The sequence below is a fragment of the Electrophorus electricus genome, chromosome 6 (genome assembly GCF_013358815.1).
Source record: "Electrophorus electricus isolate fEleEle1 chromosome 6, fEleEle1.pri, whole genome shotgun sequence".
Taxonomy (NCBI): domain Eukaryota; kingdom Metazoa; phylum Chordata; class Actinopteri; order Gymnotiformes; family Gymnotidae; genus Electrophorus; species Electrophorus electricus.
This window is the reverse complement of record NC_049540.1, coordinates 11,287,156-11,314,975: the sequence shown is the minus strand read 5'-3', so window position 1 is coordinate 11,314,975 and position 27,820 is coordinate 11,287,156. Positions and strand designations below refer to the sequence as shown.

The window sequence follows — 27,820 nt, the reverse complement described above, 5'->3', positions numbered from 1 at the left end:
ACAATCTGGGATGAATGCAAGTCCTTTTTGTGCACACGTCCTGGAGGATCACCGTCCGGCAGTCATCGACCAGAAAGGCCCCAGAGTTATATTGCCACTTTGACTGCGCTCTTCAGAGGCCCTCTGGCCCAAAGCTTGAGAGGTAGCATGCAAAATTGTCAAGACAATCAACAGCTTCAGGTTCTCAAGTTTCCCTTTCAAGTTTTTTTTCCCACTCATAGATTTAATCAAATTCCGACTGATGGAGAGGAGAAGAGCAGCTGTCCCGCAGGAGCCCGACGCTGGTAGCACCCATGGAGTAGAGCTATGCATTTCATAGTCATAAAGAAAGCCAGTATAAGGGTGGGCGGAGTCACTGCAAGTAGCACCTCCGTCTGCCACATGAGCTAAATGTGGTGCCTTGCTGAAAGTCGCCCAGTAGTTCACACATTCAAGTCTTGCCTTCCTCTGGCAGCGTAGGCCTGCTCAGATGATTTTTAACGCCACCTCTCCAGACTGCCATCATTCGTGTGGGAAATTTCAGCGCCTTCTGTCTATAGGGATGTGCGTGGACTTTGGGCCACACTGAGCTGTATATTTGGACACACCAGAGACTCTTAACGTAGTGCATCAAGGCCGAAGGCTGGCTTCTTTATATGTTAGGTAAGATTATGTTGGACACAGAGATGAAAGACATGTTACTTCAGTTTGGCATCTTTTCCTAAACCTTTCCATATCTAGGGTTACATGTGTGATTGCCAGGGTGTGACAAGGTGGAGGACACCTTTCAGCTCCACTCAGGCACCCGACAGATACCAAAGGTCAAAGGTCATGAGAAAAGTGCTGAACAAAAGATCTTTGGCAAGTGTTGGAGAAAATCTCTTTCTCTCTGTGTGTGTTTGTATGTGCGTGTCCATTTTTACAGAGAAACAGAAGGGGCAATAGGGAGTGTGCGCATTAAGATGGACCTTCGGTTACTTGCTGTTAAAGGAAGGATGACCTCAAAAGGTGATCCAAGAAGACAAAAGCAAAAGATTTTTTGTTTTCCTATGAGGTAACACCACTAGTGTCTCCAAAGCTCGTAGGATTCCAGAATGGTCTGCCAACCCCCCTCAGCCAAGCCGCCACAAAGCTCTAATCATTTTCTACACATAACATACAGGCGATTTGCCAACATCCACTCACAAAACTTTGGTGCCAGTTCCCTCATAGCTTGTCCAAGTGTATACAATGTATGTAATGCTAATTAATTTAATAATAATTATTAGCTAAGGTTACAAGGGAAAGTATAACAGGAGGTGTAGGTAACATGAGAGAAGAACTGGCCAAGCAAAGGAGAGATACATTCTCTAAGTTAACATCTGCAAACTTGGATTGGCTCAGTAAAACCTCACCATTTTGAAGTATTTGACATTAGAGGAATTATCACTGAAATCGCTATAGAGGTTTTTAAATATAATATTTTAAAGTCTGTGAACACCCCCAACCTGAATGCCCTGTCAGTTCACTTATTTTATTCTCTGTTTCGCTCTCTCTAACACACACACACACACATTCAATCAGTTCTAACACCTGTGGGAAGGGTAATCTCCGCTCGAGGCGGCAGGATCAGAGGGTGGCTAGCCGAGAGTCTGCTGCACAGCCATTGATCAAACGACATCGCAGGGCATCTGACCTCAGACCTTTAACCTCTGACCTTTCACAGACCATTGCTCCTGAGTGACGAAGAGGGGTGTAGGGGTGGGTAAAGGTAGCAAGGAACACTCTCAGCACGGAGACCTGGAGGATTATGAACAATGCACTGAAAGAGCCTGCAGATTTGGAACAGGATTCTATGAAAGTGGCTGGAAGAACCGGTTTGAACTACAGGAATGGAGTTTCCTCTTGCAGTTCCAAAACATGATCTGGACACCTCATGCAATGGAGCAAAAAAATCCAGAGAGTTTGAGAGACTCAAATAAGGATTAATTCCAGACTTCCTGTTCCAAATGGCATTAATTTAATTCAAGACTAGTTGCAATCTGCACCATACAAAGAGCCTGTAGTAGTGAAATGGATACTGAGGAGGCCGAAATCAGAATTGCAAAATCAAAAATGCATTTTGGTGGGTCAGTGGCGGTACTTGATGGAGCGACCAAGTTACTGGACATGCACTGCCACCTAGTGGCTCCTGTTAGAGTTGTCGTTTCAGGCCGCAGTATTGTTGCGATTAATAAAATTTGGCCCGCCACATGATTTACTTCTATTCTGTGCTGTTCTTCGGCAAATTTTAAAATACATCGAACTCGGCTGCCAACCTAAGGTGATAAAACATTTATTCCGAAACAATTTTAAGCAGTTAAGTTGTAAATTTAGTTCAACAATTATAATTACAGAGGCAATACCTTGCAGCAAAACATCATGTCGGAACACTTCCTTGGAATGCATTAAAAAAAAAAAAACTAATAATTTAAATACACAAAAAGATACGTTCAGTTATATGTTTTCAGTTATAGGGGTTTTTTTTTTGTTTGTTTGTTTGTTTGTATCGGCACCTCTTTGAAGTAGAGCGTTACTATTAAGAAGTGACATACATATTTGTCCATGCATGCAGAGCTGGCGTGGGAAAGAGCTACAGTACGCCTCAAAAAGGCTTGTTCTTTCACTCGCTTGCGCACTTCGTTCATATAAATGTTTGACAATTTGCATTTACGGTTTTTTTTAACTTAACGTAAGATTTTTTGCCTCCAGCAAAATTCCCAACACACATTTTCGCAACGAAAGAAGTAATACTTAGCAGGCTGAATCATTTCTGCTTCTCCCCCTCTCTCGGCTGAACTGAAAAGGGGCGAGACTTTAACAGATGTTCCCTCAGAACGGTTGTTTCGGTGCTTTAAAATTATGCCGTAGTTGTAGAGCAAAGCCAAGCGTGCTTTCAGAGTTTTCCACAGTTTACTTTGACCTTGTTTGTCAGAATATGGCGTGATAAGATGGTCTGTATGGAGCCATTTTGGAAGAACAACGATTAATATATTGGAAATAAGTTTCGTATTCAACATTAAAGTGGTATTCTTTTCTCACATGTAACAAACTCCATTAACCAGTTTCTCGCACAAAGGTACGCCGACTTACAGGAAGCCATTTTTCAGAAATGGCAAACGGAGACGTTCTGAATACAAATGATCAAAAGCCAAAACCATTGAAGGTTTGAAGACATTAAAACGATTGGGAAAGACACTGAAATTGTGAGGCAGTTAAACTTCAGAAGCCTTGAAGAGGAATATTCTGGGCTCAATATACAACTTGGACTCCCTCACAAAGAAAAATAAATTACAAGAAAATAAAAATGCATGCCTTTTGTTATAATAATAATAATAACCTTCCAATAAATTGGACATTGCATAAGAGATGTATAAAAATTGTGTTTAAAAAAAAAATCCCATAATAATGTCTAAATATTCTTGGCATGGCGTTGAACCTGATGATACAACGTTGATGTAATGTACGCTCTGAAACTACATTACCCACAATGTAGGGTGCACGTTGAAATAGATCAGAAAAGAAACAGCTCGCGGTATGTATAATGCGTGCAAGAGTACAGAAAAACTGCATGTTTAAATCTGCTACAGCTCGATTCCTGTGTTGCAACAGAACGAAACCGAAAATATTTTATATTAAGCACCAGAAAGTCTTTAACACTTATGCCATGAATACATAAATAAATGCAGTTAGACCCCCCCCCCCCCCCCACTTCAAGAATAAAAAGCATCTGTTAGTCTTAATGGTGCTACTGTACAGTCATGTTTTGGTTGGTTATCTCTATCCTGAAAGTAAGGCTTGCTGGTTACCCTCATGGATAGGGATTACCAAACGTTTTCAAACCACTTGGTACCTCAACAGTGTGATCGTTGAGTGGACATACGACTTTCATTTAGTGAAAAACATGGAGCATGCAGCAATGATTGTTTCCCTACTCCTAAAAACTGCTAAAGAAAGCCCTTTCCAAGAGTCGTCCTGAGGCAAACTGCAGAGAAGCACAGGGATGGTTTGCTGTCCCAGACAATATGGAAGCTACGTCCTGGCTGGCCTGGCCTTTAGGATTGTCATGTTTGGGGTTCGTCTCTTGTGCTTTTTTTTTCTCCCCACCGGAGTGTTTCTATACAGCCCGAGCAGCTACCAGCCATTTTTCCAGAAAGGAGCTTGGAAGCTTGGTCCGGAGCGCGGAACGCCTCTTCTGTTTCTCACAGTGTGTTTGGTGGCAGCCGTGTTCGCCTCCCTGCTCCAGGTCTATGAGGAAGAGGAAAGCAGGGAAGGCTCAGACAGAGCTACCAGGCGCCATCTCGGCAACGTTTGGTGATGATGATGATCACTTTTGACATGACCAGATCAAAATGGCTTCCTCGGTAAGACAGGAAACCTGAGTGAGTTGTCAGTCTTTATGCTTCATACTTGAATGTGTACATATGGTTTCTTTGACAAATGGCTGATCGTAGTTATGCTTGGAACTGTTGGTATGAAGGTTGATTTATTTATTTATTTATAAAGACAAGAGTGGAGCATCTTCTAAGCAACCTGGAGCAGCGTTGACCTTCCACCTTTGACCCTGATCAGTCACTAGTGACCAATGAACATGGCTTCTAATAAGGAGACAAACGCATGAGCACATTTATGGACACAGACATTGCACGTAACATTGCTGCAATACATAAAGACAGAGTCAGCACAGAATACTGTCAGGAGCAGCAGGTCTGCTCTGTGGAAGCCCAGCATGGCACATGGCGTGTTTTTGTCAGCTTAATGGTGGAATGGTGCAGGTCTGCAGTGGCGTGGGTGGAGGAAGAGTGACAGGCGGTGCGTTTCTCAGCTGCCACAGCAGGAGGTGCGCAGAAGGCGCATCCAGAAACAAAACAAGGGCGGTGCTCGTCAGTCCTGCAGCAGGGTCTCCCTCCAGTTGAAGCTATGATTGGGTCCGTGCGTGAGAGGGAGGATGGGCGGGTCCACGAGCTGCCACACCCCTGTCTCCCCCATCTCTTCACAGGCACAGAAGCCCAAATATGGGATCTAGAGGAGGGGAGGGTGGCAGAAAACACACACACACACACACACACACACACACACACAAAGAGAGAGAGGGAGAGATGTGAATTGTTTTTAAAATTCACAGTTTTAAGAAGAAAAATGCTGTTAACATTCATAAAAGGTGAGAGACCCAAGCTACAGACCTTTCGCACCACTTGTACAAAGTCCTTTGAATTCTGTGGATTCAGTCCCTGCATCTGACGCGTACAGGCCTCCAGAGAAGAAGCGTGCGCCACTATCAACACCGTGTTTCCTGCTCATACAACCACACAGTTTGGACAGTAAGGACCTGGAAACAGACATGCTTCAACAGATAGAGAACTAAAAATAGTGTCACCCTAAGAACAGTCATCCTTTACACTTTAGCTTCTAAAGCCTGGTGCACCCCGGGCAATGTTACCCCTGATTTTGCCCTTCTCCCAAGTTTTCCAATCAGAAACGATTTCCAGGTCAGGTGGTGAATCAGAAGTGAATGTCACCTGGATAATGTAGTGGTGTGAGAGCAACAAAGAGTCAATCTGAAACCTTGTGATCAAGCTCCCGAGCTGATCAGAGGCACTCTGATATTTTCAAACATGTTTGATTTTTATGAATGAAAATGTGAGTGGCTCAGCTAGTGTCAGATAAGAGCTTCAGCCAGGAGCAGCCTAGGTGCAAAATGGAAGAGAGAGCAAACCTCTTCCATGCCCCATGGACTTCAGCAATGAAAGAAATGCATGTAGAACTTTGGAATACACATGAGAATCTCTACAATGCGTTATGTAAAAACTACCACAACCAGACGGACAAAGAGGGAAGCTAGACAGAGACAGCCACTGCTGTCAATCAACCAGGTGAACAACGAGCTAGCACAAAGTGTTGACAACTCTATCTGCGCATATGCAGAGAGCGAGATGTTAACTGAGATCTCTGGGGATGGTCACGTCTTGACATGTAGCACTGGGAGATTTGAGGTGTGGAGATATTTTCACATGTGCGTTGTTCCGATATAATAGACCTGAAGTGTGAAATGTGCTCCAATTTTCAAATCTGTTATGATTTTCCAAAGCTGTGTGGACCAGGCTTCAGTCACAGAGGAGGAAATGCTGCCTGGATGTGGTGTGCCACATATGAGGAGTCCTGTAGCTCTCTGGGGCCCAGTCTTTTGTACAACAGTGTTTCATAGTTGGTGGTAAGGTCACAGTATGGTGTGGATCGTTACAGCGCTGCCACCTGTTGGTCATTAACATGTACTACAATGTTTTCTGTTTTTTCAGTCGCCGTCCCCCCAACCTCTTGCTGTGCCTAGGCTATATAGTTGTCATCTGATCTGCAGTTGTAATGAACTTTCTGTTGAGCAACAAGCTCTGCACCTCATTGCCATGCCATTAAAGATGTTATGGAGTGAAAGGATAAAGGACCTTACAGGTCGCACACGCACCCAGAGCATTGCACTCGGCCAGGATCTCCCGCGTCACCTGGAAGCTGCGGCTCATGTAGGTCTCGTAGGACTCCAAAACGGTCAGCTTGCTGACGGGAATGTGAGGTCTGGGGAGAAGAGAGGACCTCTGAGCTACAAGGACACCACTCAGGCCGTGGAAGCTGATGACGGAGCCACCCCACCTTTGCCATTATGTCCGAGTACAAGGTAAAGGGGCTGATCAGAGATCAGGAGCCTCTGTCTGTTTAGTTGGGCTTGTTTGGACATGAGAGGCAAAGGCTGAACCCAGATCAGCCCTCTTGCTCCGAGACGTGCAGGCACGAGTGCCGTATTACCACACCCAAGAATTTCCTTCCAAATACCTACTATATATCAGTGCCATTCCAAACTATCAGCATATCCCAAGATGTCATGTACTAAATGGCTTTTTCTAAAATCACATTATGAAAGTGAATGTGAAAGGGATATTCCCCAGACTCATACTGTAATCAGTATCTTATGGCTCAGAATAATAACAGAAGCACAGTGGACCTGTAGGTTGTATCCACACTAAAGTTAGCAGCTGCCAGCTCAGTTGGAGGGATCCAGGCAGGTAAGGAAGTACCCGACACCCACTTGGTCCATTCAAAGAGGCCAGGCTCAACTCGAAGCTTTATCTTCCCATCCTGCTGAAGACCTGAGAGAGAGAGAGAGAGAGAGAGAGAGAGAGAGAGAGAGAATGAATTAGTCTGGAGCAAATAGCCGAAGTGCTCAGCCATTGTAAATGGGGCTAAATGCAGTTTGGAGAGCAAGGGAGGTAATGGAGGCTGCACCTCGGAGGATATTATGAGCTGTCTGCACACACCGCAAGGAGGGAGAACAGTACACAAAGTCTATCACCGTATGACTGTCAAACAGGGCCTCACCTAGAACACACACACACACACAGAATCACCGTACGACCGTACAAACACATGAACACGTGTTTTTCTAATTCTTCTTAGTTTGCTTTCAAAAAATCTCAACAACAGAGGCACAAAAATTAATTGACCAGGCTCTGCTAATTGTTGCCAATTCATTCATTCAAGCCATCAGCATATGCAAATGATACCATCCATGGTGGTTGCACACAAGTAACTATGAGGGAAGGTATTGTTGGTGTTTGTGTTGCTATGCTTTTAGGTGAGTGTTCTTGCAGTACCGACCCACTAGGCGTGCCTGAGAGGCACCGAACACAGTGATGGGGCAGTCCTTGTCATACTCCCTGTACCCACCACTCCGGCCTAGAACATTGCAGGGCATGTTGAGGTTCGATCGCACGTAACGGCCTGCAACACACACACACACACACACACACACACACACACACACACACAGATAGATGTGTTATGCTGAACATAAGAGTGTCAAGTTCACTTCATTCATCACTGAATTCATGTCCCTGACTCCTGAACTCTGACCTTTGGCATCAAAGCACTGGGTGATCCAGTGTTTCCCAAACACTACATCCATCCTCTCACCATGACGACACACAAACAGAGTTCTCTTGGGCAGCAGAGGTTGGCTGGTGGGCCGCATCATCTACATTGGGTCAGAGTAAGACATCATGGCCATAATCCATTACTGTAAACAAATGATGCTCATATAACCCTGACAGGGATACTGACTATTCAAACGTCTTATATTCTTCTTGTTCGATTTTCAGTGTAATACAAAATAGTAAATACAAGATTGAACAACCTAATTAAAGGCATCCTACATAAATTAATTAGATTAGTTTAGATTTAGCCTTGTCCCAAAGATCTGCATGAAATGTTCATAACGTTGTGTTTGACTGGCTAAGCTGTGTTGTACATTGGGGTGGTTCTTGTTTCCTACCTGCATTGGGTGGCATATGACACCAAGACTGGGTGGGTCCACTGGGCCATGGTCGTCAAGGAGACGGCTTTCTTGCTGTCCATCAAGAAAGGGCCCACCCACTGCACCACCACTATTTGTTGGGGAGGTACAGCTGAGGAAGGAATGGGTCCTATCCAAAAATAAAAAATGCATAAAAGTAAAACCAAACAGACAGATGGAAAGACCAAAACTAGACATGGTAAGGATGTAAAATGGCCACTTCACCCATGAAGGACCCAAGTGTCACATTCGTCCGCCCGGCTGACGTAGTTCTCGGGCAGTTGGCCAGACAGCCCTGTGGTCATGGAAGTGCCGTATACCCAGCCCTCACTGGCCCCGCTCTGCTCCACGGATGACATGAAGACGAAGTCTCCCGGCACGAGCTCCAGCTCATCCTCGTTCTGCGGCGTGTACGGGTACATAACGCGCAATGTCTGGAGGGGTCACAAGAGAATTGGGGGGGGCAGGGTATGTCAGCTGAAGCACCAGCTAATGACTCACTTTTCAGATTTAAAATGTTGGTTTTTACTACATAAAAACCTATAGTAAAGGAATTCCAAAAAATACTTCGTGTGATATATGTGCATTTAGGAATTTTGAGCAAATGTGGCAAATAATAAAGAGGTCAATGAAGGAGGGGAAGTCCAAGAAATAAAATTCATTTATTGCAGAGTATCCTTTTGGCCTTTTAAAATTGCTCAAAAACTACAGAGCTGCTGTAAGACCTGATGTGTGTAACCCAAAAAAAAAAAAACACAGCTAATAAAAATAAATGGTAACTCAGGCCATGCATTTGATATTTTAGCACACCTCTACCATTGCCTTGCATTGAGAGGGAAAAAAAATGCCCTAGGCAGCTATCTTACATTGTCCCCATGTACCTCCTCAAATCACAGTGCAAGTTCTGGCACATTGTGGTGCAAGTCATTCTGTTCCAGGTTAGCTGCACTGTTAGCTGTTATTTAGCCTTTAGGTCAAAGAGACATTGTGAGAACCTCCCCAAAATATTATCCTCTTAGCTGAAGTCTACCATAAGCTGAGTCACCTAAATATAAAATAAACCACTTGATGCAAATGCGATGTATAGCCAAAAATCATGACTACCATATGTTTTATAATATAAATGTAAATACACTGGGGACCACAGAAATGAAAATATATCGTTTAGACTGGTAGGTATACTTTCTGCAACTAAAATAGTTTGCGTGTCATTATTAGGTTTTTGAGTATGGAAGAGTACAATAATAAAATACACATTTTTTTTACTTTTTCAACAGCAAAAGTAAAACCACCAATATATTGTTTTACTGAAAAACAATACATGAGGCAATACAATACAATCTAAATGATTTAAGAAAACCCTCAATACAATACAAACAAAAACAATACAATCAGTGAGTTTATATCAGAATTGTATTCAATCCACTTTGAAATGTAAAAGTCCATTGCATTGATTTAACACTGCAAACCACCATGAAACGCAGTCAACTCACAGCTCACCGCGTTGCATTTCATTCAAGAACAGTGTGGTATTCAGGCCACAATGCAATGGTAGAGAACAGTGTGAAAAATGTCAAAGAAAGCCTGGCTTGGAGGGTACATGATGCCACGCTCTCCCGGTTTGGAGATGAGGCCACATGCATCCTCGCTGCTACCTGCGTGAACAACATTTACATTTTGTTTGCACATATTCCACATGTTGCTACTGAAAAGTGATGTCGTATATATTGCATGTCACATTTTTACACCATCATGATTGAATTTCATTGTAATTTGGCACAAATTCTGTTCCAAGTTTGAGTAAATATGTTGGTCAGTTTTTAATCCTCAGCCATAGAACCACAGTGTGGTGTGGTCTGGAGAGACCACAGACACGCTGTTTTGTGTAAGCACAGGTTGCTAAAAGCTGTGGGCTGACCCTATTTAAACTCCTCAACACTGTTCACAAAGGCTAGCTGCTTCACTCGAGTCTGTTTGCAGACGAGTCTAAGGGAAGAGGATGCGTTTGCTAGCAGATAAGGATTTCCTTGCACACCTCACAAGTCTTCAGAGTAGAAGGGGTCATACCTCATGATTGGCAAATCGAATGTCCCGCGAGTAGAGGACAGCGAGCCAATCACAGCCCAGGGAAATGTCCACGCCCTTGGCCAGCTTTTCTAAAGATGTGAGGTGATTGGCTGGGAAGTGATAGGCCAGAGTCACATGCAGCTGCTTCTTGTGGGGCTCCACGAGAACGTCTGTGTGGTGAAGAGTGAAAAAAATGGGCAAAAATATGATTTGTTTACTACCTAGTAAAGGACACGAGGAGGGCCTAGGAAAGGAGTTTAGTTCTGTATCGGCATAAGTGAACAGACAGACAGACAAACCTGCTTTGGCAGCTGCCTCAGCTGCGAAGTCGGTGGCGAAACTCTTGAGCACCTCAGCCATGCTGTCGTCGATGAAGAGGCCGATAAAGTTGGAGGAGGTGTAGAGTTCGAGGGGGAGGGGTGAGGGGAAGCGGCCCCGCCACTGCCCCACCACGGTCTGCAGTGCCTCACACAGGGCCTCCACCTTCGCATCTGCACACTGGACACACACCCCCACATGCCCAGAGAGAGAGAGAGAGACAGAGACAGAGACTCATAGTTAACCTTCCATCATTAACCTTCCATCATAAGTCTCAGCGGCACGCTGCAGAAGCTCTCTGACCATGAAGAACTGGCAGAGCGTGACATGCGGGAAGATGTTGTGCGCCTTGTTCTTGCCACACAAGGTGCGGCTCTGCTGCCAGAAGTGGGAGAGCTGGTGCAGCAGGGGTCCGCTGGGCCGCAAGTACAGCACGTACTCCCGCGGCAACAGCTCATCCAGGAACGGGTCGTCCACGTGGGAGAACAACCTGCACACACAGCCAACACACGCCGTGGATTAAGCGTAGCCAAACTGTATATGTACTGTTAACATAGAGTGTGTTTTTGGGTGGTGAGCACAGTTCGTTGTTTAGCGGAGGATTTATTTTTTGCCAGCAGAGGGCGATGGAGATTCATAAAAGCAAAGACTAGCAGCAGAACTTGAAGTTAGAAATGTCTAACTTCGGCATCCATTAGGCTTTAACCATGGACCAGAGTGGAGTAGAATGAGTGGACAGCTCTGAGTGCTGGACATCATACAGAAACACTTGTAAAGGTTCAATCATGCCATACAGTCAATATCAGCCCTCAGGTATTCACCCCAAATTAGCAGAGTCATCATTATAGCTCTACGGAGACTAATTCAACCCACATCGTGTGTGTGTGTGTGTGTGTGTGTGTGTGTGTGTGTGTGTGTTATAGCAAGGAAGAAGTGTTTTCAGAATAAGTCTGTTTGTTTTAGTAGAACAGTAATTAACTTCAAAGATCACAGAAGGACATAACCCTAATAGACTCATAAAATCAGACACTGAATAGATATGTACAGTTTTTGTGTGTGTGTGTGTGTGTGTGTGTGTGTGTGTGTGTGTGTGTGTGTGTGTGTGTGTGTGTGCACGCGCGTGTGTGCGTGCGTGCGTGTCAGTCACTCACCAATCACATGCTGCTTGTACATTTCGGCCTCCGGTTGAAATCAGTGCTTTCAACCTGAGAGAGAGAGGGAGAGGGAGAGGAAGAGAGAGAGACAGATCAGTTCCATCACCGTACTGGTCACAAAATCAATAGGATCTTTTCCGGAGGATGTTAAGGAGAGTGAGTGTGCTTGGGAGTTTGTTGAGATAAGAGGCATACTGCTTCTGCCCTTCACCACAGAGGACAAAGACAGATGCAAAGACATACAGCAGCTTCATCATCTTAATCATCATAATCATCATCATCATCAATATGAGCACTCACATGCTAGGTTTAACACTAAAGTACAAACATATAGGATTAATTTATTCATATCATCCTGTCTGACAAATCACACATCATTTGCTCAGTTTTTTAAAAAAACTTACTAGGGTCTTTTAAAGTGTTTTTCAGTCAATATTGTGTGCATTATGCTACACACACACACAACTAGTTGTTTTCATATCTCAAATAACTACTAAACAATAATAATAGTAAACAATAATTAGCTGCTAATCAACTTACACTTTGCCCAATTTAATTAATATTCAGGTTATTTATTACTGCTTTCTTTCAATTAGTCAAAACCAAAATGGTTAACACTGAACTGAAATGAACCACTTGAATTAGGTCAATGCTGTCATTGTATCATACACGGACTGGGGGAGGGGGTATTTAAAGTGCTCATGCCAACTCAGTTGCAGGTAATGTGACCCATCACATACATGCAGGAAACAATATAAACAAGCTAACTGTATACTCACTGAGAACGAGCAGTTGAGCTCTATCTGCATTTAATAAGCATACATTAGGGCTGGGTGATGTGGCAAAAATATGATCATGATATTTTTTCCCCATATTGAACAATATATCATGATATATAATTTGATAATGACTGGAGCCTATGGAAACCAAAAGTGTTCATTATTTAAACTTCAGAACAGTTTATTTGTAAAAATAGAATAAATATAAATGTAAACGTTTAACTGCAAACATGCTTTATGTGCCTTAAAAAACTTTATATTAACAAAAGAAGGTAATATTACTTATGTTGCTCGACACTGCGATGTACTGCCGTTTTGGCACAACCCCACTAGTGCTGCTAAACTGTGGATGGACTAACATGGGCTGCATTTGTGCTGCTAAACTGTGGATGGACTAACATGGGCTGCATTTTCACACTGTGGGTGTGGTCGCCGTGGTCACCGAGATGGAACTTCATCAGGTGATGGAAAAGATCTGTTGTGTTTCCTGTCTTGGTTTGCACCGGGCCAATGACATATTTTGCAGACCGTCGTAATCAGTGCTTCATTATTTCTCAGATATCCAAACCACTTCCATATAACTGAAGTCATGGTAACTTTTTGTCGACAATTTCCTCAACTTTGGGGGATATCATGAGTTCACTTTCATGCCACTCACTGGTTCCACTCATTTTTTTTTTTCTAGATTTCAGAGCTGTCTTCAGTACTGGTAGCTCAAACCATACCTTGTAGTAGGAAATGAGTGTGTCCTTTGACGTGCAAGCCAAGCACTACATACATGCAGATTATTACAGAGTATTACAGACTGCAGCCACATTTTGGTTTCAGCCACCTTCTAGTCACATTTGCCACTAGCCAGTTCCTGACCACAGCTGACTGGAGATTAACTTCACTGACCGAACTCATCAGACCCCATCTTCAGTGCCAGACTTGTTTTTTAAACACATGACTATCTCTGTTGGTTTGAGAGTGGCCTGCCATCCAAAATTCTCAAGCCAACATCCAGCCAACATCCACTGCTGGACAATGGCAGCAGCTGTGGCTGTCACATAAAGTAACCTTCTGAATGAAGTTGGTGGTGCCATATACAATGTTCTACAGCTAATTATACATCACTATAGAAAGAATACAGTGGACATAATGATCCTACACAATCAGCCCATTGGTCAACCAACACAGTACAACTCAGTGAAGTTACAGACTTGTATCATCTCATTTACCATGGCGATATGAATTTATGAGATTAAACCTGGTCAATCATTAATTAAATGTATTTTAGTTAAATGTGTTGTTCATATAATCTACATATAAATGAAGCAGCTAAAAGATGCACTCGAGTCATGTCCTTCAAAGTATAAATGTGCTTTGTGTGAGTCACCGAAAGACATCGCTGAATCATTCAGGAAACAATCTCTGAAATAGAATCCAATTTCCAATATGGGTGGACTGACTGAGTGAGAGCCTCTGGACACTTATGAGCTGTGCATATGTGTGTGTGTGTGTGTGTGTGTGTTTGACAGGGTGTGTGTGTGTGTGTGTGTGTGTGTGTGTGTGTGTGTGTGTGTGTGTGCATGTAAGCCTGTTGCAAGAGACAATAGCGTAGGGAGCCAATCTCATTCATACTAGGGTGATAAAAAGGAAATATGTCACAGAAGAGGACCATCTTAAACAAAATCAAAAATAAACTGCTCAGACTGCCCTCAATGGGAATGTCTTTATCTCAGTCTCTCTCTCTCAGCACAGCACAGCAGGGTTTCTGAAAGGACCTAATTAGAGGTGATGTGACACATATGGTTCAAATTAAAGACTCACAGGCATGAAAAACACACGTACTAAAACCGGTTGTACGATATGGACCAAAAAAGAAAAAAAAACTCAGTATTTATGCTAAATACTTCGGTAATTATATGAATACAACTATGGTTTTACACTTGATATTTTAAGTGATAGATCAGTGTAGTATAATTATTACAAATGGATCTTGAAAAAAGGTATTTTCCAAATTATTTTATTAAGCACAGCAAAAAACTGTGTAAGTTTACAATACATAGGCTAGCACTTATTTACACTCTCTTCTTCTATCCATCTGTGATGACTCCATATATGATTGGCTGGTTTTCACTGCACATGCAAAAAAAAAAAAAAAAAGGCTCATACTGCAGTCTTTTGTCGTGTCTATACCGTTTGTGTTCATACCGCAATACAGATATTTGGACAGTATACCCTTGAGCCTTAACACACACACCCCTTCCATCGCAAGCCCTGCCTAAATCCATAAATGCAGAGAAAAGGCCACAAAAATCTATTATACTTCAGCATATGTGAGTATAAAAATACAGCCTAATTAGCCACAATATTCTCCTATGAAAGGTAACACCACTTGTCTGTGAAAATGAATAAAATCCAGTTGGTTTTGCCAAACTCCCTGACACAGAGCCCCCTCCCCCCCCCCCCCCAAAAAATGATGAAACTAATTAGTGCCTTTTTATAAAAGCCCTAATATGTTTATTTCCAAAAAAACACGATGTTTCAGACAGAGGTCCTTCAACAGCACAACATCATGTTTCTTTGGAAAGTTTGTACTTCACCACACACACACACACACACACACACACACACACACACACACACACACACACACACACACACACACACACACACACACACACAATCATTTTCCTCACATTTGGGCTTTCACACCTGGGGGTGGATTACATTATCCATAATGCACCAGGTTTTTGCCACACTTTCAATTCCCTATGCACCAGGGTATACAGGGCTGAAACCTACACGTATACTACAGAGCTACAGTCTGGGTTCAGAAGAAAACACCTCTGAGATGTGTTCAGATGCCATACCGTGTTTTCTCAAAGCCAAACAGCCAATGCAGACATCATAAATCTTAAAACTACACAATCAAGAATGCTTTCCAAACACTGCAAACCATACCTAAGCCCCTGGAATACCCTACCCAAAATACCACGGATGTTCCCACCTCTCAGTGCTGCAACAAACGGTGACAGGAGCCCATGCTCCTGGTCCAGCATGCCACGGCCAGGTGCTTCTGGTGGCTCGAGTGATCACGGCTCCTGATCTGGAGTAGTAACACAAGCCTTATCGGCAATAAAAACCAGGAGGTAGCCCAGACCTGACACCTTCCCACACAAACCACTGCTAGGTGTGCAGCTGAAGGCACACGGCCTGGGAGGAGCACCGAGATGTGTGTGACGCAAAGAACAACGGGCAGGAAGCCTTTTGTGTTTAGACAAACACCTCATCCTAGTTCTCTATGCCTCCATAGCTTCCACCACGGGTGAACAAGCAGTCGGCCTGGAATGGATTTAAAGGGGGTGGGGGCAGGGGTCCTAAACTAAAACATGCACAGGCGGTCATCCTCCAACTATACTCTAATCTGACACCGAATTTGCTTGAAGTGGATCTGCCTCGGCACAATTCGTGACGCACAGGCACTGAAGGTGCAAAACAATTAGTGATTATATGTGAAGAAGCAAGTAAGGGCAGCATCCAAGATTTTGAGTTGATCGCTGGACTCAGGGACACACATGATCTCCACACATGCCCTTTGGGGTGGGGGGGGCTATGTATTTGTTTGTATGTGTGTGTGTGTGTGTGTGTGTGTGTGTGTGTGTGTGTGCGCACACGTGTAAATATTCGCTGTAGCATGTCAGCACTGACATGGAGAGCTTGATTGGTCCACATTTAGGAAGGCATTTAGAGAGGATTGCCAGTGCACCCACTAGCCCTCAGGCCCCCTACACCACAATGCATGTACTGATACATGGTCATTTTCTGTCTGTAGACACACACATGCACACAATTAAATATTCACATACATTTATATCAATCACCAAATACACACACATATAAACAAATTCCACAGGCTCTGCAATACAAACACAGTTATCGTAAGAGAACATCCAAAATCACAAACTAATACAAAAACGTGCATCTAAACACTTAAACACAAGTATATGGGACACACAGACACACATGCCATATGGTCTGCTTTGACATATGTATCACATGCTGAGACATATTCTGGCTTCACACACACATGCACACACAGCGAGAGAGAGCGAGAGAGAAAGAGAGAGAGAGAGAGAGAGAGAGAGGGAGACAGATGGAGAGAAACTCAATTTTTAAATGGCAATCAAAATAAATAGATAAATTTGTCATTTAAAAAATAAAATCAGCTGGAAAGACCTTCTCCAGCTGTCACTGAGTGACGCATCAGCAGAGCTCTCCCCTCACAAAGGAAAGAGGAGACATATTTCCTCAATACATAACCACACCTCATATCAGCAGCGCCCACGCTGTCTTGTGCCCTTCACTCACCATCTGTAAGGGGAGTCATCTACTGGAATGTGACAGTTTTTAACGCAATCCTTAACCATACGGCTTTATGTGACAAATTTTTATGCAACCCCAGGGATCATCACAGGTATTGTTAATCAAAGAGGGGGGAAAAGAGAGAACAGAGGGCCTTAAAAATTTACTGTATGAATGTTTAAGTAGAGGTAATACATCACGTGCACACACACACACACACACACACATACACACTAAGATGCTCCAATCCTAATTAGGGGATTTACAGAGGACCTTGATGAGACTTGTGTGTGTGTAAGCGTGGCCTTGACACAGGAAAGAGTGAAAGATTATACAGCACGTTGTGACAGGCGCTGAAAACACAACCTCACACCCAACACACCACCTACACATCTCAAAGATATTTCCACTATACGCACACATACACATGCAACTACACTCATGCATCAGAGACATCTCTTCTATATGCACACACAAACAGAAAATCAAACATGCACCTATGTGGATATGCACACACATTTACACATCAGTGAGATGCATCCAAATCACAAAAACATACAATAATTCATATTGGTTGTCTTTTCACAAACACACGCACACGTGGAAACCCCATGACATCAGCGATACATGTTCCACAGAAACAGAAACACACACATCAAGGCATGCAAAACTAAGGTTATAAATTTAAAAAAATCACACAAACTGACACAAAGATACAGACACACATACACAAATAAAGTCTAAATTTAGTTGAATTTAGTTATCAAAGACAAACTGTGCACATGTGTGCTTGTGTTACAGTTCCTCTCCCCATCCCATCCCATCCCATCCCATTCCAACACCCCCCTCCCCTCCCCTCCCCTCCCCTCCTCTCCAGTTAGAACTCCAAGCAGGAACTCAAGTGATTTATTTATAAACTGTATTTCCTGCCCTCTGCAGTTGGGAGGAGAAAGAAGGCTGGACTTGTGTGTGCATTGGCTTACAGATAATATACAAATGCAACAAGTTATCGAGCACCTCTTCTGCCTTGCGTGTTTATGATAGCTCTTTGCTCCAAATGAACGAAAAATTGCTGTGGAGACTGATGCGCCTGAATTTCTGTGCGTGAGTGTGTGTGTGTGCACGCGCGCTGTCCCTCGCTTTAGCCTGTTTGACCTCTTCTGTCAACCTCCGCAAGGAAACACTTACTTCCTGTTTAGAGTGAAATAAAGATAGTACGCACTCCCGACCAAACCACCCACCCACCAATCACATAGGATGCTTGAAGAACGAATGCCCTCGCAGCACAAGTAAACTCTCGCCGTGAGGTACATAACGCAGGGTTTTTGCGGTGCTCTGTTGAATAACTGCGAGGGGGGAGTAGGCAATGAGTTTTAGTGTAGCTAAAGCGCGAAAACGCCTGTGTGCGCGCCTATAAAGGCCCAATAAGTCATTTAAACAAAAACTGTTCATTGTTTTCTCGGTGCAGTAACTGAGGAGCTCTGTGTGGGTATTTCACATGGGACTAGCACACCCTCCTGCATTCTTCATTCTCATTTTCTCTTTAGCACAATTCCACTTCTCTCTCCCTCACACACACACGCGGGCGTATTCGTTCTTTTCACTCCGTCTCTCCCTTCATTTGCTCTTTCTCGCCCACAGACTAACGGAGCCAGTGTGTGCCATCTCCAGCGCTAGGTCGCAACCGGCTGGTACTGTTAGCATTGTGCGCTAATTGCTACCCTCTGACAAAGAGTCTTTCACAACGTCACATGCTAGCTGTAAAGTAGTTCTCACTCGTTTTTCTTTCCATGTACACAGTGGGTCCACCTCACTAATTCATTCTGTTTACTTCACAAGGCAATATGCTCTTAGTCCGGTCACACTCAGTCCAGCAAAGCCTGGTGTGACTTTCACACCGTTTTATTATTTGCAGAAAGCGGTGAAGCGTAAACGGTCATGAGTAAACGCAAGATACACCACACTGGTTTGTGAACAAATGGCAGCACAAGAATGTGCAGAAAATTACAAGACAGTGATTCAGATTCATAACCGTTACAAATCCTTAATATCACATACTATGTCTTTAGAGTGGGGAAGTTTTTAATCTGAGTGCGGTGTTAATGAATTAGCCCAACACAAAAACAAAACAGGTATTTGTGATAAGATCTTATTGCTAAGATTTATAAATATGTAGGCTACATGGTTTCAAAAGTCCATAAACTATGGAGAAGACGATGGAGTAAGGTACGTCAGATTACATTGCTTAAGTAACACACGTCGCTACCTAAATGACTTACTCGTGAGTCACGCAGAAAGAATATTCAGCCATTAGTGGAAGTAAAACACACCGCGTCATAAAGACGGCATGGAACCGAGCGGAGCACGTGCAATGTGGTCAGATGCACCCGCGCACTATTGTTAGGCTTCTTCAATTATCGCTCATCTTAAACGTTATCGCTTGCATATGCAGCTCGGGACTTAACCTATATTTCTAAGAGCCCTCTCAATAACAGAAAACATGAAGGCTACTTCTGCCAAGGGAAAGGGTATTGCGTTTTATCTCACTACTACAACTCACAAAGTAACCAGCTACTCATGCTTTTCATGTTTTAAAGAACTCTTCCCCAGCTTCTATACTTGGGATAGTATATAATTCAGACCACACCTGCAGGACCTTATAATTATATTTATAGGTTCCTGAGAAATGTAGTTAAAAGAGCAGCTTGTAGTTCAGCTTCTCTTCAGTGGCGAAATTTTAAGCGAGCTGATTCCCGTTACCGTACAATCAGTGTAACCTATGTGAACTAATGTTTAGCCACTCGCCGTGCAACGCCTTCAAGTGGAAATGAGCTGGTAGCCCAGTTACAGTTTTTTGAAACTAGTTTAAATTTAGAGCGTAACTGCAGCTTTGAGACCCGGACAAATGTCACTGACCCAGCCACTGTTGGATGGGAATAGCCCATCCTAAGGTATTTTTCCAGCTAAATGTTTAATTTTATTAAATTTTAGGTCCATGACATAATTGCCAGTTATTACCGAAAAACAAGCTCCAGGATATTACACCTTATCCCACACAAAGGCAATAGAGTATAAATACATATTTATTTTTCCTTCTCAATAAATGATTGATATAAAGCTTTACTAAGTTCCTGATATACCCAAGATATGCATATATAATGTTAACGTGTGTTAAGAAATTTAATCTTATATGGTAAAATAAAAGGCAAGGTGATTATACAGAGATATACAGAGATCTGGTTAGAGTTAAAACAGTTACTTCCAGTATGTGACCCAGTCAGTTACTGCCCTGTGACAGATATATACACCTTATTCTGTGTGTGCATACAATACAGATATGCATATATAAAAACGCAAACTATATACATGATGGTACATAGTCTGCTTGTACTATATAGCCTACTCTTGCCAGAGAACTTTGAAACACTTTGTCTTCATTGTAATTGAGTATGTGAGTGTGTTTGGTGTGCCTGTCCTCTCCTCTTTGCTTCAGAGTATCAGTATACAGCACATATGGGTTCCTTTATGTCCCAGCAGCCCCAGTGCTCTTGAAAGGTCACAAACCACTTCCTGAAACAGGCCACTTCCTCTCGGCGGACAAACTTTGTGCTCCAAATGCATGGGGAGCCTGCCAGCGTAGGAGGACTGTGTGTGTGTGTGTGTGTGTGTGTGTGTGTGTGTGTGTGTATACGCACGCATGCACATTTTTTCCTTTTTGGCAACATACAAGACAATCAGGTTTTCACTAAAACATGTTTAAAAAAAAATACAACCTAAACTTTTTTGAAACATTTTCTTTTAAAACTAAGCTAGGTTTTCAATCAAAAACCAAAGTGCATTTCAGCCCACTACAAATAGATCGTCATCTCAAACCAGTGAAGTGTGTTTCACAAATTAGGCATTTTCTTGTGACATATGGGTGACTGTGGTGAGGGACAAGAATCTTTTTTGCTGTTTTTCCTCTTAGAGAACAACAAAACGCTTGAGCTCCACCACACTCAAAGGTGCAAAGCAGTCCCTTTAACACATTGCTCAAAGCCTGCTGTACCCTGCACCCAGGGCTGGAAAGTCATGGTGTGATTAGGATGATCCAGTCTGCTGTCTGCTCGGAAAAGGGACTAGGTGTGGTTAACAGTTCAGTTGTACCCGCTCATAAACATTTTATCAAGGTAACAGCATCACCAATTTCAAAATTGAAGAAGTGAAGTAAAAGTCCCAAGTGACTGAAAATGAAACAAATAAAGTACCATTTTAAAGTTAAGTGTAGCAATGAATACCTTTCCTCTGTAGCCCTTTTCAGGCATGTGATACTGGCCCATACTGTTTGGTGCTCTTGTAAATGGCCACTGACATGGAGCTGCAGAGAGGGGCTAGAGGAATACTGCTCTGGAGTTAATGGACAGATCTCAAGAAATGAGAACCAGTAATCAGTCATTAGAAAGAAGCAAGTTTAAAGCTGCAGGTGATTTGTGTTGGTAAGTGTAAAGACCATTGGGAATGTTCATAGACTGGCTCATGAATGTTCTTCAAGGGTTAACATCAGATGATTTACTAAATTCTGAACATTTTTCAATCAGTTGGTAAAGACTGCTTCATATGTAATCTGCAGGCATTGAGTGTTATTTATAATTTACTGTTGTATTTTTATGCATTATAGATCATACATGATATTTAAATAATGATTTAAATAAAGAAATTAAATAAATCAATCATTCTGGAAGAAAAAATCTGCCAAACATTGTCCTAAGAAAGTATGTAGCCCTGGTAGTTTGCATGCCTGTACTCTAGTGAAGTAGTTTAAATTTTAAGCAGGAAGTCACAGACCTAGTGCCTCTAAAGTAACATCCAATGCAAGTTTAAAACACTTCAACTTCCTTATCCTGTCCTTCCTTATCACCAGTCCACTGCTTTGTATTTATTGATTTCTAGTTTGAATAAAATTATTCAATTCCATTTATTTTATCAAGTTCATCAGGAATGCATATACCATAATGGTAATGCAAATAGTGAAAGGAGTTGAACAGGTTTTGTTCTCTTTGTATTGAGTACAACCTTTACTCACACATTCCTTTGTGCTCCTTTTTAACAAACCTTTGGCTTGCTAAGCATTTCACCAGAAACCCTGCAGTTGGTCACCTCATTTCTCATCCAAACAATAACCATCTTCCATATACAATGACATGGAAGACGTTACCATGAGGCCTCCCAAGTCAATATGACTTCCCACTTCCACAAACTCTTCCATCAAAACAAGCCTGGGCCTGAAGCTGCACGATTGCCAAGCTGCCAGGAAGGGTGACCACAAGGGAAACTCGGCAATGTAGCAGTGCAATCACCATGCAGCAGTGCAAAAGCCAGACCAGGAACGGGCGTGCAGGCACATGCACCCGCACTTACCCAGAGGATAATCTGACTTTTACATTTCCAGAATTTATCAGGTGCTCTCATCCACAGCGCCTTACACATTTCATCAGCATGACAGGATGTTTGCTCCCTGTGAATCAATCCAATGAGCCCACCTAGTCTACCAGGTGAGCTACAGGAGCATACTACCTCTGAACAATTTGTTAATCCAACAAACCCACCTCACACACACACACACACACACACACACACACACACACACACACACACACACACACAAGGCTACAGCACAACAATTTCACAAGCCCTAACTCCTTGTGGCCATCACACAAGACTGTACAGAAAGAATGGAGTGTCTGATGTCCTTAAATTTACCCCAGAGTTCATACAGGCGTTCCTTCAATTAACCAATCCAGTGATGTAGTGACCCGAACGAGATCTCCAGGCCTACTCACAATCTCCATGAACTTGTTCATGGTTTTGTTTTGTCTCTGTGCTCTTCAAATGGAAATGTTGTGCAACTCCTGGCCTAACGCACACCACCAACGAATCATGCCTGAGAACACTCCCCAAGTGGCAAGAACACTGGACCCTCAGTATTTCCACTGTGTGTGTCTCAAAATTTGTGACAGAAAAAAAACATCACTATAGTCATACTAATCAGAGAGAGGGAATATAACATGATAAACTGACCTCTGCCTTTCTTCACAAAAGAGCACTCTATTCATTTACAGGCCTGTGAAACAGCTACATGGGGTGGGGGGTACTCAGCAGCCATCCCCAAGAACAGTTTATGATGTGCATGCACATCCACCATCACAGTAGCATGCCATCATCACAACAATGCAACTACAGACAATATGCAACAAACTAGAAGGTACAGATGCCAGGGCAGGGCGTTTTCACACTGTATGACGCACAATAAAACGACTGAGTTCCAAAGTTGAAATACATTCAATTATTTATTACATAACTGTTCATAAGAAGCAAAAGGACCATTCAAGCATCAAAAGCCAGTGAAAGCACACAAACATGCAGTCAAAAAAAACAAAAAAACTAACAAAAAAAACCAAAACAAAAAAAAAAGACATACCCCCTCCTTGCCCACTCCATCCTGGTACACAACTGGCCTTGCATTGGTTGCTACCACTATGCATGCCCATGTGACAAAGGAACCTTAAACCACAGTGAAGAGGTGCAATGCAAATACACACATGGCTCATACATGTGTGATCTGCAAATACAGATCTGAACTTTATCTACATGCCCAAAGTCAATGCTAAGAATCTAAAAGTGGCAAACAAGTTATGCAACAGCAAATGTATGTAACAGAAAAAAACCTGTCCTGAGCCCTTTGGTGCATTGCTAAAATGGATAATTAGAGAACATGTAAAATGAATGCATTTGAAAATCAAAGTAAAAGGAAGAGAAAAAAAATTTAAAAATCAGCACTGCAAAAACAGACATTATTCTGTTCTATTTTATAAGTAACCAAAACACAAATGAAGCAAAAGGTTTGTTTGTATTACATGCTGCCATCAAAGAAAGAATAATGCATAGAATAAGAAACTTGGCCAACAACTTCAGTCATTACAGCAGAAGTCATGTCTGCTCTCAGTCGGAGGGACAGAATACATGCTGACACGCTAAGAAGCTGCTGTAAAGGTTTCTTTTAGTGTTTTGCTTTGTGTGCATTTGCATAGGTTCCGCTCTCTCGCTCACACAGTGAGAGATTTAATCTTAAAATGTGACAACACAGTTTATTTTAAACTAGATTTTTGAGCTTTTATATGACAGCTACATTAAAAAATTAAAAATTTGGCAAACATATTAACAAATTAACTCAATGTTCTGCACCGTTCTGTTTTGTTCTTGATACATCTTTGGTTCAGACTTAGATACAAGCCTGATGGGAAAGTAGAGGACCTTTATTTCAGTACAAAATACCTCATAGAGATATCAGTCTTTAGGCTATGAGATGTTACAATGCAGAATGTATCAGTCTTGACCATACAATCATCCCCTTATCATAGTTATTCAATTTCAACTATGTGAACATCTGAATGTGTTGTAAATCCTTCAGAATTATTCCCTGCAACACGTGCTCCTGATGTCATCAGGGCTGTTGCACTGGACGATGTGTGTACGGGACCTCGCCAGAGGTCTTCAGTACACGAACACACAGTCTCTAACTGTATACAAACCCAAGGAGAAACCAAAGGAACTGACAAACAGGTCACATACCACACCATCTGATGTTAGTGGTTGATGTAGGCGAAGTTAAGACTATTCTTCAAACACTAAGACCTGCCTAAAAAGTGTTTGGATTAAATTAAATGAGTACGTTGAAGGCTGTTATTTCCCCATGACTGTGTATTACACACAAGCATTGAACACAATTGCAGAAAATAAATTTTAGCAGCCATCTTCCCCTCTTGACCTGTTGCCCTCCTGTGGAATTATAATCTGATGGATTAAGTTCAGATGGAGCAATGGCAACACGTGGCCCAAAATAAAATCCCTTAGACACGAAGGGGATTCCATGCAGATGACGGCTAGGGATTAAGGCAAGCTAAAGCAAACGCCACCACTGTACCGCGCAGTGGGTTTGATGAACGAGCACGGAGCTTCTTGCCGGCAGCATCATAACGGTGCGCTAACACAGCTCTCCCGCGAGCTCCACTTCCTCTGGGTACGCAGGGAAGCCTTCCACGGCACACAGCAAGACACCGATGGAACAAATCAGCAGCCAATCAACTACCACTCTGGAATGGCAGTCCTCTGGGCACCGATTCTCTGAAGGCAGACTGAATTCAAATTAGTAGTTTTCTAAATGCATTTAGAATGTGTAAATTATACCAGGAGGTATCAGATACAGGCCATGAGGGTCGATATCAGAATAGCTCAAATTACCCAAATAATGAAAAAGGTGAAAACTTAAGAACGTGGAAGCTACTGAACATGGAGTGAGATGTATGCAGGGAAAGTCTCAAAAAAGAGGCTAGTTTAGCAACACCTTTTAACTCAAGTAGTGGAAGTTGAGAAAGAGCAATTGCTAACACTTTACCTCATGAGTTTTCCCCTTCTTGCATCCATGCTTCATTTGACTCATCACACAAACTAATAATGCAGTAGGGCACAGACCCTCACCTCCTGTCCTAAGGACCCACCATCCTGCAGAGTTTCAAGGTATTACCGCACTAGTATACCTGAACCTATTTATGAAGGGCTTACTAAACTTATGAGCTGATTCAACTGTGCTAGGAGTTAAGCAAACTGGAAGACATGCAGGACACTGGGTCATCAGGACTGAAGTTGAGAACCTCTGGTTAAATCACCACGTGTGTTTAGATTTACCACTTCATCTTACTCAGTTGTTAAGAAATGAGAAATGAAAAATGAAGGCGTGAATAAAAATGACTGGTTTTATTAGTGATATAATCTCATATCAGAAATTTACCCCTAAGCAGTCATATTAAATCTTGAGGAGAAATGGCCAAAACAGGTTACTGACATGAACATTTACAGCAAGGTTAATGAACACTGTAGAATTCAATGACTGCCTTCGTGTTTGAGTGCTTATGGCTCACAGAACTTTTTGGGTTGACCTCCGCAAAAGATTTATGATGCATATTGAACACGACACTGAGCTTCCAGAGAAGTCTTCAGTGGTGCTGGCTAGCTGTGATGGTACTTATCCTGACCTCTCGGTCATAGCGGATGCCACTGCCAACCTCACGCCAGGCGGGAGGTGGGGTCACACATGCCGTGCCTAGGGACCCACAGGGAGCACTGGTAGCTTCCCAGTGCGGGACTTGTGTTGGGAAAGTATGGTGGTGTTATAATTTTCAATTTTGACCAAATGTGCCTTACTCGGTCTAGAAAAAGGAAAACTTGGGCAGTTAAAAATGCTTATAGACTGCGTCTATATTTAATATAGTCATGTAGAATCAATAACATCAGTTCGACGCCATTAATGCTACAACAGTTACCCCAACAGTTCGTTTATAAATGCGCTTTCGGCAACGATGGCCTGTACATGTCGTACACGTCTGTTTTACTGACGGTTTCCCGTTGCGATTTACTGCCAAGGCGGTTGATGCGCAGCTCTTAAACAAGCAGAGGACTGGAAATCGTAGGCTACTTACGCCCTGCTTTTGGGGAAGCCCATCGATAGCAGAACATCCAGACATGACCCATGCTTGACAGTTCCTGGTCGGGTCTGCCGCTGTCTCCGCGGTGTAACTTTGGCATAAAAATCTTCTTTTGTTGCCATAGCTCACCGTTCCATTTGGTGTTTCACTCCTGCGGTCTACTTACTTTTCGTGTGTCAAGACAGGCTACAGCACACATTCGAAACTAAATCAAAATACAGTCCGGACTACCGACTGTGTGGAAACGATAAGTGTACGTAGCACCGTACATTCGTCTGTTTAAAAAAGAAAAAAGGACTGAACTGCGTGCTGGGATCCAGTGTTTCTCACGAGCGCGTTGGTCTTCCTGATGGAACGCTTAAGTCATCACTGTTAGAGAAGGGGGTCACCAGTCGGAAGTCGCTTCGCGCTGCCAATCTCCTCCCAAGCGATTTAGATGACTGCTGTGGAAACGATGCCTATTTTCCGCTGCCTTCTGCAGCTGAATGCGTAAGGAGAAATATTGCCACAGTCATTTCTGTAGCAATATGTTACCTCTCTAGTGTCATCGCTCCCTTTTCGTGATGATTTATTTATGAATGGAGCTTGAGTGAACGCAGAATCTGCCTGTCAGCGGCTCACCCACGTTGGGAACCGCCTCTTGGTCTTAAAGGTGCAGTTTCCAACTATTGTGTTTAATAGGTGCGTAACTTTAACGTGACCGCCGCCTTTCATAGTCATCGTCATTCACACCTGGGTTACGCTGCGAAGAATGAATTTATGTTTAGCGTCCGAGCACACAGCTGAAGTCCCTGTTGGAACTGATGCGGCTTTTTTTCTTTTTACATGAATAACTAGAGCAAACATTTTACCTGTCATAATTTTACCTGTCATGTTTTTAAAGACATTTCAGGCAGAAAAGGCCAGTCACGTGCAACTTGTCTGGATTAGAAGAGAAAGAAAATAATGTTTAAACGTGAAACAAAGTGATTTCGATTCCCTGAATGTACATGCCTCGCCCGACATCTACAGCACAGCAAAAGCGCCGCAGAGCCAGTTCAATGCACATAACACATGCCGAAGCAAACAGCGCAGAACTGTGTATGGCAATTATGCACATCAATGAGGGCTGACGCCTACGAGTGTATAGAATTCTGAACTGATCCACATAGGATCGAAAGGAAATTTGATCCCGGTAATTCAGTATGGTATTGTTGTGTGAAATACGATACGGGGATACATTGCCACCTGGTGGTGTTGCTACGCTTTATCGAAGGGGTAAATATTAAGAGGTTTTAAAAAAATAATAATATAATAAAA

The 27,820-nt window shown here is 42.8% G+C and overlaps 1 protein-coding gene across 2 annotated transcripts; it reads right to left on the bottom strand.

The window, feature by feature from the left end:
• Nucleotides 1-2,891: 2,891 nt before the first annotated feature.
• Nucleotides 2,892-27,121, bottom strand: ubash3ba (ubiquitin associated and SH3 domain containing Ba). 2 transcript variants are annotated; one of them, XM_026998503.2, is made up of 14 exons: nucleotides 26,516-27,121; nucleotides 11,872-11,925; nucleotides 11,024-11,210; nucleotides 10,702-10,900; nucleotides 10,403-10,572; nucleotides 8,561-8,769; nucleotides 8,315-8,465; nucleotides 7,897-8,017; nucleotides 7,642-7,764; nucleotides 7,270-7,362; nucleotides 6,989-7,133; nucleotides 6,458-6,564; nucleotides 5,181-5,290; nucleotides 2,892-5,019 (listed from the first exon to the last, which is right to left on the bottom strand). In XM_026998503.2, the coding sequence occupies exons 1-14, from the start codon at nucleotides 26,641-26,643 to the stop codon at nucleotides 4,882-4,884; spliced, it is 1,935 nt and encodes a 644-aa protein (XP_026854304.1). In that variant the 5' UTR covers nucleotides 26,644-27,121; the 3' UTR covers nucleotides 2,892-4,881. The 2 variants fall into 2 exon arrangements, with proteins under 2 accessions (XP_026854304.1, XP_026854303.2); XM_026998502.2 differs by having other exon boundaries at nucleotides 10,403-10,900.
• Nucleotides 27,122-27,820: the final 699 nt, after the last annotated feature.